General features: G+C 35.9%; 1 protein-coding gene across 1 annotated transcript in view; it reads right to left on the reverse strand.

Moving 5' to 3' along the window:
* Shcbp1l (SHC binding and spindle associated 1 like) overlaps window positions 1-14,700 on the reverse strand; it is a 38,773-nt gene that overhangs the window by 13,490 nt on the left and 10,583 nt on the right. The window contains exons 3-6 of the mRNA XM_004862835.3: window positions 9,853-10,067; window positions 8,494-8,580; window positions 8,206-8,424; window positions 2,302-2,407 (exon numbers count right to left, since the gene is read on the reverse strand). Of these exons, the coding sequence (XP_004862892.2) occupies window positions 2,302-2,407; window positions 8,206-8,424; window positions 8,494-8,580; window positions 9,853-10,067 (627 nt within the window). The remainder of the gene's footprint in view (window positions 1-2,301; window positions 2,408-8,205; window positions 8,425-8,493; window positions 8,581-9,852; window positions 10,068-14,700) is intronic.

Consider the following 14,700-nt stretch of genomic DNA (forward strand, 5'->3'; position numbering starts at 1 on the left):
GGATATTAAGACAACTCCCACAAAACTGTAATTAGCCACTAACTAGCTGTTGGTGCCATTACTAAAACAGGGAACTCTAGAATATAAGCAAGTCAGTGGATAAGATCATGAGTTTAATTACAGATGTGTGAGTTGAAGTACTCTGAGACAGTGAAGTGGTGATAAGCAATAAGCAGCTGGACTTACAGGGCTGGGGCTGAGAACAAAAGCCTGCTCTGTAGATATACACTTTGGATTATAAGAACAGTAAAACTTTGGTTTGTGAGTGTAATTTGTTCCAGAAACATGCCTGTAATCCAAAGCACTTGCACATCAAAGTGAATTTCTCCATAAGAAATAATGGAAACTCAGATGATTCATTCGACAACCCAAAAATATTCATACAAAAATGACTACAATACTGTAATATAATACAGGATAATAAAGAAAATACAAAATACAAATAAAAGAAATTAACCTGCACTTACTTTTGAAAGCCTTTGTGGCTGGTATGAGGCAGACAAGAGAGAGGAGGATTACTGTATAGGACAACTTTCACTATCACTAACAGAATCATTGCTGTCTATTGGCTCAATGGAATCTTGTTTTGTTTTGTTTTGTTTTGACACTGGGTCTTGCTGTGTAGTTTAGGCTAGCCTTGAACTCACTATGTAGTTTGAACTGGCAGCAATCCTCCTGCCTCAGTCTCCTGAGTGCCAGTATTACAGGCGTGTGGCATCATGTCTGGCCAGAATCTTTTTCTTTTCATTCAACTTTAACAAGGAACCTATCCAGTGATACTTGCATTTGCCTCCTTTTGAGGATTCTGTGGAAATGTGACACTGCATCGTCATTAAACAGATTCATTGCTTACCCTGTACAGACTTATTTGGGTGGTGCTTTTCTACAAAATTTTCGCTGCTTCCCACATTTTACACATTTCTCTAATCTCACAAGAAGTGCAGGATTAGGGCTGGGGATTTAGCTCAGTGGTGTCACGCCTGCCTTGCAAGTACAAGGTCCTGAGCTCGATCCCCAGTACTGAGGAAAAAAAAGAAGTGCTTGCACTTCTTCTGCCTTTTTCACCTCCTCCTCTGTGGAGGAGATGTCTTCCACAATCTCTTGCTGTTGGGAGATGATCACCCACAATCACTCAGAAGAAGGGGAAGGAGAGAAGAACCACTGGTTTAGTTGTGATCATGTTATGTTTGGCATCACAAAGTATTTGTATTGCAAGACATTGCTCGTTTATCAAATTAAAATTTATTAGAAATGTTTGCTCCTCTTGCAGAACACTCACAGAACAGATTATTTGCAATCCAAAGTTTTACTATATATATAAGTGATATTATGGGAGAAGAATGATAAATCACTTACAAAAAATACAATTTAAGAAAAAGACAAGTACTAAGCATTAAGAAGACCCAAAAAGCCAGGTGGTGTCGCAAAGAGCATGGTGGCACATGCCTGTCGTCTCAGCACTGGGAAGGCTGGAGGATTGCTGTGAGTTCGAGGCCAGCCTAGGTGACATAAGGAGTTCAAGACCAGTATGAACTACATAGTGAGACCCCCATCTCAAAAAACAAAAACCAGAAAGAATATCTAAGGAGAGAAAAACAACTTGAAAGAGTAAAAACCATGAAAGTATCGTAACACAAAATAAAGGAACCAAGCTGGGAATATAGCTCAGTGGCACAGTGCTTGGTTGGCATGAGTAAGGACTGGAGTTCAATTTCTGGTATTAAAAAACAAAAACAAAAAAAGAAAATATTTCAAATATTTCAAAGACAGATCTGTAAAATGTCATTAATGGGTCAAGTAACATGGAAATGTTTACTTTTTGCCTTAGCACATTTTTCGTTCTTGAACTGGCTAATTTTACGTTCATCTGTTAGCTTCCTGATTTTGTCTCATGTACCTATTCTACGTGCCCTTGTACACATCCCTATCATATAGCATTTATCATTCTTATAACTGTGATTGCCTATTTACTTGACCACAACTGCACCATATAGTACTTGAAAATTGTCAAGTACATGAAGAATAAAGAGTGGACCTGGTGTAATGCTGTATTTTTCCCCAAATGCAGTATTTCTCTCATTTGTGTCTCATCCTTACCATGGCAACTAGCACAGTACCTGCCAATAAGTCTAGGACTCAGTAAATAGCTGTCAGCATTTATTTATTTAGTACCTATCTGCCAATCACTGAGCTGGGTATAATACAGGAAACAAGGCATTACTAAGTCAGACTCTACCTTCAGCGAACTTCTTTTCTAATTACATGCAGCTAAAAACCTAACAAATAAAATGTATTTCTTACCATTTCAGTGGTCATCACTTTTGCTACAATATGTGTTACAGTTTCTCCAAAGTCTCTTTTTCCTTTCCTACGTCGCAGAATTCTTGGAAAAAAAGGTCCATGAACTCTATAATTAAAAATATTTGTGATTAAATTAACATAGGCAAAGACTCAATCTATCCTTAAATAAAAACTTGGTACTAAGCATCTTTGAGAAAAGTTTCATTAATTGTAAGCTCTTTGAAGGCAATGAACAACCTGAGAACGTTGTGATATTAAGATCTCTTAGACAACTGTTTAAAACTCTAAACTCTAAAATCTTTTCTTTTAATGAATCTCACTATAACCACTGCCTTATCCACCTCAACTTACCAATATAGTAGGAAAATTTCTTTTTCTTTTTAAGGTTAAAAGTGTGATTTTATTTAGATGTTACTTGTACATAATCTATAGTGGGATATACAAACAGATAAAAATTGTTTGGCAGGGGGCCGGGGATTTAGCTCAGTGGTTTCACCGCCTGCTGCGCAAGTGCAAGGACCCGAGTTTGATCCCCGGTACTGGAAAAAAAAAAAATTGTTTGACAGAATTTTTAATACTACTTTCACGAAAAATGACAGATACTCTGCTTTATAAAACAAAAATTATTTGCTTCTCTGGTTGATACATTCCCACTAATCTTTAATGGATCAAAATGTATCATGTATTTCAGTTGCAAATTATTATAAAAGGAAATTTCTTAACTGTACTTTCATGATCCAATGAATTGCAGAATCACACAAAGCAGAGATGAGTTACATCCTGTGACACTGAGGCATGAAAAAGTTTTGGGACATATTTAATTTTAAATACTATGTTCCATTAACCAAGTGTTTTGTTTCAAAGGATATGGTCTCTGTAGAATAGTTAGCTGTTGTTCTTCTAGAAGAATTCTAGCTTCTCACTGTTGTTTTTATATTATTTGCCATTCAGCACTTCTAATTAATTCTACTCGTTCTCTTCTATTTTTCTTTACATTTTCTACTTTCTGTCTCATAATTACTTAAGTATCTCCAAAAGAAAGTCACAAAAAATTCAATGTAACTGCTGGTCTTTTATTATTATTGGCAGCCAAAAGGGATACTCCTATTCCAATAGATATTTACCAATAGCATGCTTATGTGTAATCTTTTGCTTTAGTGTAGCACTTTCTTTATTGCTTGATGCTATGGGGATACACTTTTAGTACCAATATTTTTGAGCATATTGCTTGATTAAACATATTTGGTCTTTTATTTTTTCAATTAAATATATTTGTAAAGCATAAAATTTCAAGAAGCTTCCTTTCATAATTTGTCATGCAGCTGGGGATTTAGCTCAGTGGTTCCGGTGCCTGCCTTGCAAGCGCAAGGTCCCGAGTTCGATCCCTGGTACCAAAAAAAAAAACCAACAATAACATAATTTGTCATGCAACTAATCAATAATTTAATTTCAACATATTAAGTGTCCTCTAAAGCAAAAGTTTCATTAAATTTTTCAAAATCATAAACATTCAGCATTACTTCTATTTAACCAAAGGAGTTTGATCTTGAATAACTGAGCACTGATACATTTTCCACCATATATTGGATTATAAACTGTTCCAAGAGTATATCATCTTAAATATTTAGGAAGCCACAATAGTTTGTCATGCTGTCCTCATTTTTTTTCTTTTTTTTTTCCAGTACCAGCGATCGAACTCAGGACCTTGAGCTTGTGAGGCAGGTGCAATGCCGGTGAGCTAAATCCCCAGCCATGCTATCCTCATTTTAAAATCAAAAGTATATATAGTATGTATATATATATATATACACACACACATATATATGTGTATATACAGTATGTATATATATGTGTATATATATACATATATATACAGTATGTATATATATGTGTATATATATATATTTTAAATTAAGGTATAATTTGCATAAAAGATACTCATTTTAAGCAAACCATTTCATGAAGTTTCACAAATGAATATATTTAATTCAATCATAACAATCAAAATAGGGATCACTTCCATCACAATGATAAGTTCCCTCATGAATCTTTGCAGCCAAATCTCCACACCCACTCCCAGGCAAACACTGATCTGCTTTCTGCCAATATACATTTCCCTCTTTTGGAATTTTAAAAATACACTATTTTTAGAGAAAGTTTAGATTCACAGCAAAATTGAGCAAAAAGTACACAGAGTTCCCATATACCCCTTACCCCTAAACATCCAATCTCCTCACTATCAACATCCAGCACCAGGATGGTGCATTTGTTACAATTAATGAACATACACTGAGACATCATTGTTACCTAGAGTCTATAATTCACATTAGGGTTAATTCTTGGTATTGTCCATTCTAGGGGTTTGGACAAATGTACAATGTTACACAGCCACCACTGTAGCATGAGAGAGTAGTTTGTCTTAGAGATCCTCTATACTCTGCCTATTCATCCCTTCCTTCCCACTAACCCTTGGCAACCACTCATCTTATTACTACCTTCATAGTTTTGCCTTTTCCAAAAATGTCAGATAGATGGGAGTCATAAAGCATGTGGCCTTTTCAGATGGGCTTCTTTGACTTAGTAATATGCATTTAAGTTTCATCCATATATTTTCATGGCTTGATAAATCTCTTTTCAGTGCTGAATAAAATTCAATTGTCTGAATATACTACCGTGTATACATTCACTTACTGAAGGATATCTTGGTTGCTTCCAACTTCTGGCAATTATGAACAAAGCTGCTATAAAAATCTTTGTGCGTGGCTGGTGATTTATTTTATATTCATTTTTAAAAATTTTTTGAGACAGGGTCTCACTTTGTAGTGCATCCTGACCTTGAACTCATTATGTAGCCCAGGCTGGCCTTGAACTCTCTGTGATCCTCCTACCTCACCCTCCTGAGTGCTGGGATAACAGGCATGTACCACCACACCCAGCTAAGGGCAGGGGATTTAGCTCAGTGGTTCCGCTGCTTGCCTTGCAAGCACGAGGACCCAAGTTTGATGCCCTGTACAAAAAAAAAAAAAAAAAATCTATGTGCAAGTTTTTGTTAGACAATAATTTTCAACTCATGTGGTTAAATACCAAGGAACATGGTTGTTGGGTCATATGGTAAGAGTTTAGTTTTATAAGAGACTTCCAAATTGTCTTTTTTAAAAATTTAGTAGCAGGGATCAAACTTGGGACCTTGTGCTTGCAAGACAGGTGGCAGAACCACTGAGCTAAATCCCCAGCCCTCCAAATTGTCTTTCAAAGTGACTATACCATTCTGTATTCCCACCAGCAATGAATGAGGTTTCCTGCTGCTCCACAGCTTCCTTGGAATTTTTTTTAATGGAATTTTTTTTAAAAAGCAATGACCAAGATTATTTGAAGAAAAAAAGTGAAGGATCGGGGAGAAACTGGCTTTGCAAGGGGAGCTTGGGCTAAGTAAAGAGAAAAAGAGGGTAAAAGCAAAAATAGAAGTATATGCTGTGTCTAGGAAACACATTGTGAGCTATCGCGGAAAGTTATGATATCCTAAAATGGAATTTTAATGTAGGATATAATACTGTATACCTGATTTTTTTTCATTTAGACTGTGTTTTAGAGCTACTCATGTTATTGTATCTGCAATTTGTTTCTTTATATTGCAGAATATTATTTCATTGTAGTATTTTCTATATACAGATTATGTCATCTATGAATAGAGATAATTTTACCTTCTCTTTCCAATCTAGACACATTCTATTTGGTTCTTCTTGCCTAGTTTCTCTGGCTAGAATTTGCAATACAATTTGAACAGAAGTGTCAAAAAGTGGACGTCCTTTTCTTGGTCCTAATTGTAGGGGGATAACATGCTTTCTTTCACTACAAAATATGAAGTTGTCTGTGGGTTTTTCATAGATGGTCTTAAAGAGCTTGAGGAAGGTGGCTGATTTTCAAATGCTTTTTCTGAGGATTGTTATTTTCATATCCTAGCAGGAAATTAACTTGCCTGGTCTCAAACTGCAAACTTTCCCTTCAGGTATGCAGCAGCTAACATCCCTGCCAAGTTTTCTCATCCTCCAGCTATTCCTTTTTCAGCATGGTTTTTATTCCTTCCTGTTTGTCCCTCCTCCCAGTACCAGTAGTCAGCCAAGGATCTAGGTGGAGTTTAAGCTCCAATTTTGGACCTCAGCCTTTTGCAGCTCTCTTACTTTCAGGATATCTTTCCTAAACTTTATTCTAGCCACTCTGTTCTTTGTCATCTTGAAACAGTGACAGTATTATCCTTTGCTGCCAGAGCTAATTTGGGATCACTTTCAGACCAAACAGCCACAAATTCCCATTTTTTGCCCATTCCAAGGATAAATCAATTTCAAAGACAAACTTTCCTCATTGTTTCCTTGGCCACTTTATAGTTTCTTCCAAGACTCAGATACTTTTAATATATTTTGTCCAAATTTTATAATTGTTACCTGGTGGCAAAGTTTGACCAACCCATTCATTCAACACTTCCTAAAACTAGTCTGTGATTGTAAATTGTTTTTTTTGTTTTTTGATGTTTTGAGACAAGGTCTTGCTCTGTAATTGAGGCTGGCCTTGAACTTGCCTCCTGCCTCAGCCTCTGGAGTGCTGGGATTACAGGTATGCACCACCATACCCATTTAGATTATAACACCCCCCCACACACTCCCCCCTCCCACCCCCGATTGGGGATGGAACTCAGAACGTTGTGCCTGAGAGGCAGGCGTGGTACCACTGAGCTACATCCCTGGCCTTAGATTATAAATTTTACACTTGATCTTAGCCAAAAGGCCAAGAAGCGATAGATTATAAATTTTAAAATGAGAGATATCTGTGTCCTATGCCATCTGAAGTCTAGTGATGATAACTTGTATTCAAATTTAACTTTCACTAAATTTATGGATTCGTAGATAAGTGGATTTTAAAAATCTGTTTGGTTTCCCAGAGTTATCTCAAGGACTCCCTAGAGCAATAAAATATCAAAAATAGGTACTGGAAAAAAAATAGGTACTGGAATGGGATTGTTAGTAATCAAAAATAGATCAAATTTGGAGAAAAATACAAAAATATTTAGGGCATTAATTGTCAGACAAGTAAAGAGTGGCTCAGAAATCCTAAAGGCAACAGATATGTTAAGATGGAACACTAAGAAAGGGGTTGAACATATTAGTATAAACTCATCAGAATTCCTTTGGCTCCATTCAAGACTATCAGTTGGACTGTGAACAAGAATTATGTTTCTCCATAAGTAAAAACAAAGACAGAAATATATACATTCTAAAATATATATATACACACACACACATATCTATATAAACATATCTATATAAACACACACACATTTTTCACTGTATAGTAGTATAAAATATTTCAATGCATTTTAAAGTATTTTAGAGAATGATGTTGATTAATTCTACATTTTTTGGGGGGGGTACCAGGCATCAAACTCAGGACCTTGGACTTGCAAGGCAGGCGGCAGAACCACTAAGCTAAATCCCCGGCTACACTGTTTTATTTATCACCAAAACACTTATCAACTTATTTTGGTTACAGAAGCTGATATTATGAAATAGCAAAATTAATCAACTCTCCCTTATTTACTTCACATAGTATATGCAGAAGAGATCCACACCTCTTCCTTTCTTATGCTTTAGCCAAAATCAAAAAGGCAAAGATGAAAGATAAGGACTGGATTTATGAGATTTTTTTTGGTAAAAATGACATCAGTAGAAAACAAAAAATGACATCAGTGAATTCAGCTAATATAAAAATAATTTTCCAATACTTATAATTGTACCTTGTTAGACATCTAATTTTATAGTCTATTTTAATGAACCCAACATATATGGTAAATGTTATCATAAAAGAATGACCATGTACACTTTTGTTTCTATTTAAAATATAGCAAATTATTACCGAAGACGTAAATCTTCCCACATTTTCAATAATCCACAGAGCATTACTATTTCATAGTATTTTTTCCAGCATTCAACAGCCTCTGCTGCAGATGGATCTTCTTTAATATTGTTCTGATACTCAATGAGCTCGACATGCTTCTTTTTATATTTCTCCAAAGTTTTTTTAAAACGCTGTGCAATAGGAGCAGGTATTGTTCCATCCTGTATATCACACCACCTGGAAAGTATCAATGCAGTTATAATGGTTCTCCTTTATAATGTGAATAATTTTCTAAACTGTACTTACAGATTAATTCTTTCTTCAATAAGAGCAGAATAATCCTCACAATTTTCTTCATAATCCCAATCTCTCCAAAGGAAATCGTAAAAAAACCTACAATAAACCAAATTAAGATAGTAATCACCAACAGCCTCTACTGTGTTTAGAATTTAAAAGACATTTAGATATCAGAATCTTCTACATGGATCTTAATTCTTAAGAAAAGTATTTTTGTTTTTATTTTTTTTCCGGTACTGGAGATTGAACTCGGGACCTTGCGCTTGTGAGACAGGCACAGCACCACTGAGCTAAATCCCTAGCCCAAGAAAAGTATTTTTAAATGAGCTTTCAGTGAACTAATAATAATAGGTAAAGCAGGGCCAGAGATTTAGCTCAGTAGCACAATGCCTGCCGTGCAAGCACAAGGTCCTGAGTTGTATCCCCAGTACAGAAAAAAAAAAAAGGTAAAGCTTTAAATAGACTATGTGGATACTATCTTAGGTTACTGCATATAAGAAAATAATATTTCTGGAAGTAGGAGTTTAAATTCAAGTTCTAAATTTCATATTTTGACTATAATTTTGTTCAATAAAGAAATAATATATAACAAAAATTGTATTTGGGGAAAGAGAAACAATAACAAAAGCCAAATATTATTCTGCCCTTGGTTTATAAATAGCTTTCCTCATACTTTATAAAATTCATAACAAGCTATGGACCAGGCATGGTGGTGCACATTTGTAATCCCAGGTACTTGAGAAACTGGGTAAAGAGTATTGTAAGTTTGAGGCCAACAATATCCCATCTCAAAAACAAACAAAACATAGTGTGGATGATGACATCTAGTATAGTATTTAAAATGTCCTTAAGTGTAGAAGTGAAATCTAATATATATATATATATATTTTTTTGTACTGGGGATCAAACTCAGGTCCTTGCACTTGCACAGCAGGCGGCGAAACCACTGAGCTAAATCCCTGGCCCTCTAATATATTTTAGATGCTTAAATATGAACAGATGTCAGGGCCGGGGATATAGCTCAGTGGTTCTGGCGCCTGCCTTGCAAACACAAGGTCCCGAGTTTGATCCCTGGTACAAAAAAATGAACAGATGTTAATGTTATTCATTTCTGGAACTCTTTTAAATTCAATTTTTATAAAATCCAAGATCAAAAAATAGCAAATTTTTCATCACCTATATATAACACTTGAAATCAAATGTTAAGTAGAAGAGTTACAAATACATTGTCAATTACAATAAACAAATTTAATCAGTGAGTAAAAACTAAATCTGCAGATATTTATAAAGTGCTTATATGAGCAAAACTTACAGATTAATTGAACTTTTGAATATGGTAATTTTTACTTTCAGAATTAGCCTTTTTACCTTACAACTTCTAAGGCCAGAGCAATATCCCATATATCTGCATCTCGTCCTTCAATGGGATACACTTCCAAGAGAGGTACATTGTGCTCCAGTTCCTCCAAAATCCCATCAACCAAATCCCTTGGAATGTTTGCAATGTTAGAAGAAAAAGGCTCAGCAACAGAAACAGTAACTTCAAAACAAGTTGATGAGTTCTGGTGTGGTTTACAAGTTACCTAAGATAAATATTAAAAATTATAGTTCCAAATTCAAGCAAACCATAAGAATTTTTTTCATATATGAATTGTAAAGTTTAAGTTTTTAGACTTCTCTAACAATCAATATACAGAATAATTATGCACAAATATCACTAGTTTTTCAAACTCTATTTCTTCAACAAGTTTTAATTTTCTCAAAAGGAATTGTGTATCCCCTCCATTATTTACTGTATTTCTAAGTTTAGTTGTCAGATTTTTGTGGTACTGGGGTTTGAACCTTTCCACTGAGTTACATTCCCTATATTTATTTTTTATTTTGAGACAAGGTCTTGCTAATTTGTTAAGCTGCCCAGGCTGAGCTTCAATTTGCAATCCTCCTGCCTCAGCCTCCCAGAGTGCTAGGATTATAGCTATGTGCCACCATGCCCCTTGAGTTGCCAGAAGTTTGGATTTCATACAGCAGTAATACTTAAACAATTTTTTTTGAGTAAGGAGACTGAGGCAAGATCACAAGTTCAAGTCCAGCCTGTGCAACTTAGTGAGACAGTCTCAAAAAAAAGGCTGGGGATGTAGCTCATGAGAGATTGCTTGCCTAGCATTTGCGAGACTCTGGGTTCAATATATTTGTTATTTACATTATGTTAATTATATTACACAATGTATTAGATATTGTAAAAGAAAGGTCACCCAAAAGGCAAAAAAAAAAAAAAAAAAAAAGTAGGAAGGACATAAAAAATCTTCAGTTCAAATAAATTTAGCTTCATAAGCAACATGCTATATTGTTTGCTTATTTTATTTCACAGCAATAGAGAAATGTCTCGAGTAGTGTTCTGAAAATCTGTGCTGGCAGCATCATTTACTGATGACATAAGGCAAGTTATATTAGCAATGTGTATGACAGTAATCACTTTCTTAAATATAGGAAATATCTTCAAATACTATCTAAACTTTGAAATACAAATTTTATAATCAATTTAATATAAATTGTATTCTTCAAAGCAGCTATGGAACAGGAAAACCTTATAAAGCAGCAATATAAAACCAAATGTTTGAAGTGAACAGCAGTCCATATAATAAAAGAACAAAAATTTCCAAAAAGTAGTTATAAAATTTGATAGTCTTTTTTTCTAAGATTAGTTATTTTTATTCAATCTTATAAATGCATATATATATATTTTTTTTCTTAAGTTCTTTTATTAGTACATTTTAGGTACACAATAGATTTACATTTATCATTGGGTGCTTGTACTTGTACATGATATATCTTGGTTATTTTTTCCCCATTACCTGTGCGCTCTTCACCCCCTCCACCCTTCCCTATTTACACAGACTTTGTTTCCATTTTTTTTTTTCTTTTCTCATAGTTTTCCCTTTCCCTCCTTTCCTTTCCCCTTCCCCTCCCTTCACCTCTTCATCTTTGGACCTTTTTTCCTATTTCAAATTATCAATTATTCATTTTAATCATTTTAACCCTTGTTTACACTAACAGTTTCTCACACTAGAGAAACTATTTGGTTCCCTATTTATTTCATTTAAGAGTATGGCCTCGATATGCATCCATTTAGCTATAAATGACTCTAGTTTTTCATTCTTTATGGCTGAGTAGTACTCCATTTTATAAAAAAACCCACACCTTCTTTATCCAGTTTCCAGATGATGGGCACTTGGGCTGCTTCCAAGCTTTAGCTATTACAAACTGTGCCACTATGAACATGGGTGCACATATATCACTGTGGTATGATTCTTTTAATTATTTTGGGGAAGATACCCAGCAGGGGAATAGCTGGGTCAAATGGGACCTCTAGTCCTAGTTCTTTGAGGTATCTCCATACTGATTTCCACAGTGGTTAAATGCATATATATTAGAACCACGTAGCTATACTATGTTATGAAAACAGAATTCCTTCATTCTAATGAGATAAATATAGTTGACAACAACTGAACATTTCAAAACAGATAATAGGTTTTTTTTTTTTTTGGTACTGGGGATTAAACTCAAGACCTTGTATTTGCAAGGCAGGCATGGTGCCACTGAGCTAATCCCCAGTCCCGTTAATAGGGTTTTGAATTTTTCCAACCCAAAGAAATGAGAAATGTTGGAGGTATTATGCTACTACTGTGATCTTGGTAAGGAAATAATGTACAACATGGCAAACCTTTATCTGTTCCCAACCCCCTCAACCATGTTTTTGCCAGGAATCAAGATATTTTGTTAAGGTTCCTGTATTACAAATACAACGGTTCAAGCAATGTAACTGTTCAAGCCTCCTAACCGCAAATATAACTGTACAAGAAGCAAGATGTTCCTACCTTATGTTTCAGGATGTTCCTACCTGATGTTTCAAGATGTTCTGTTAACTCTGTCCTTCTGCTTCTGTAAACATGCTTGCCCAGCATGTGAACCCAACTCCCCTACCCCACAGATCTCTACGTAAGGTTGCTTCAATGTCTGTCAGGGGCTCAGACTTCAGAGTCTGAACTCCTCTAGGCCCACTGGCATAATAAAAGGTTCTCTCTATCTCTCTGAATGCTGCTCACCTTTTTTTACCTCTGGAGACCTTCCAATAGCTGTGACACTTGGCTGTAATGCTGAGCTGTCAAACTTTGCTGTAACAATCTGATCCTTACATACTGTATATATGTGCTGATGTGTCACACCATACCCCATAAATATGTATAATTACTACATGTCAATTAAAAATACAAACATTTTTAAAAAATATAATTGTTTTGTCTTTTTGAGACAGGGTCTTGCTATGTAGTTCAGGCTGGCCTTGAACTTGAGGCGATCCTTCTCCCTCAGCCTCCCAAGTGCTGGGATTACAGCTATGCACCACCATGCCTGGCCTAAAAATATAATTTCTTGACAGTTGTTATGGCTGAGATCTAGCTGTCCCCCAAAGACCTTATGCATTCATAGATGAGGCTTTTGGAAGAGGACTAAACCACGGGAGCAGTATAGCTGACTTGCTGTTAGGAAGTAGGGCCTTGTCAGAGGAGATGGGTCATTTGGGAGCATGACCTGGAAGAATATATCTCCCTCCCCAGCTCTGCCCTTCTCTCTCTGCATCCTGGCTGCCAGGAAGAGAGCAGTTTTCTCTCTTTGCCCCTCTGCCATGCTGTTTCTGCCCTGGAGCAAGCCAACCATGGACTATAACCGTGAGCCAAAATAAAGTTTTCCTCCTTTATGTTGTGAGTGTCAGGTATTTTGTCTTGATGAGGAAAGTGACTAAGACAATAGTTTTCCATCATCCTCTAATTCCTGCTCCTCAGAAGCAATCATTTTTATTCTTTTTATAGCCTGTTATTTTGTTTAGCATTTTTTGGTTTTTGTTTTGTTTTGCGGTACCAGGGATCAAACTCAGGACCTTGGGCTTGCTAGGCAGGCGTGGTGCCACTGAGCTAAATCCCCAGCCCTATAGCCTGTTATTTTGATGTTTATTTAAACAATATGCTTATATTGCTACTTAAAGTTTTTGGCATTGCATATTGACTTCCCACTGAAAGATAAGAATGCAGTTATCTCATATTCCTCCCCTTCCCCATCACATAAACCTACACTCTACTTCCAACCTTCCAACCACTAGTATGGTTATATCTTCATATTCAGCATGTACTTTACTTTTTATTATTGTTAGTTTGTTTTTCAGACAGGGTCTCACTATGTAGTTCAGGCTGGCCTTGAACTTGCAGCAATCCTCCTGTCTCAGCCTCCTGAGTGCTAGGATTACAGGCATGCACCAGCACGTCCGGCATACTTTACTGTTAAAAAACAAAATTAAAACAAATCTAGTTTTGTAGATCTTTACTGGCTTTGAGATTCTAGAACAGGACAGCAGTCTGGACCAAAAATGTTCATAATGCTCCACACTACCCCACGGGCCAGTTATACTGCTAGCCAGAGGAAAGGAAGTGATACACAGGAAATGGAAGTAAGGTATAAAGACAGCCTGATTCATTTGCTAAATTTTCTACATGCCTCTCATTAATTTGACCCCAAATTCCTTATGTAGTATAAATCTTTCTGTAAGTTAAAAAATAATAGCTTGTATTTGAAATGAAATACTAGTTTCATTTTTTTTGAGTTCCCTAACTAGTTCTAAACTAAACTGGCTTTGTGGGCTTGCTAAGTATATAGCTGTTATCTCTTTACTATCAGCCTGGGGATTCCCTTTGCTTTTCTCTTATGTGGGTTCTCTGCATTTTGGATTTGATGCTTTCATGTCTCTTGACTTACTCCCCTGACTTCAGACAACATCCATTAATTTCCTGAGAAAAGGTATATTGGACATAATTGAAATAATAATAATGAACATGTCGGGGCCGGAGAGTTAGCTCAGTGGTTCTGTCGCCTGCCTTGCAAGCGCAAGGACCTGAGTTCGATCCCCAGTACCAAAAAAAAAGAACATGTTTTCTTATACTGTTATAGTATGACTGGGCATAGAATTCTAGGTTAGGATATCACTTTCCCTGAAACTTTTTTTTTTTGTGGTACCAGGGATCAAACTCAGGACCTTGGGCTTGCCAGGCAGGCATGGTACCACTGAGCTATATGCCCAGCCCTCCCTGAAACTTTTGAAAATATATTTTCACAGTCTTTTAAAATTAAGAAGTATTGTTGAGAAGTCTGATGGCATTCTTCCTCTTGAGT

The sequence above is a fragment of the Heterocephalus glaber genome, unplaced genomic scaffold (genome assembly GCF_053883595.1).
Source record: "Heterocephalus glaber isolate CG9 unplaced genomic scaffold, H.glaber_assembly_v1.0 deba00001600, whole genome shotgun sequence".
NCBI lineage: Eukaryota > Metazoa > Chordata > Mammalia > Rodentia > Bathyergidae > Heterocephalus > Heterocephalus glaber.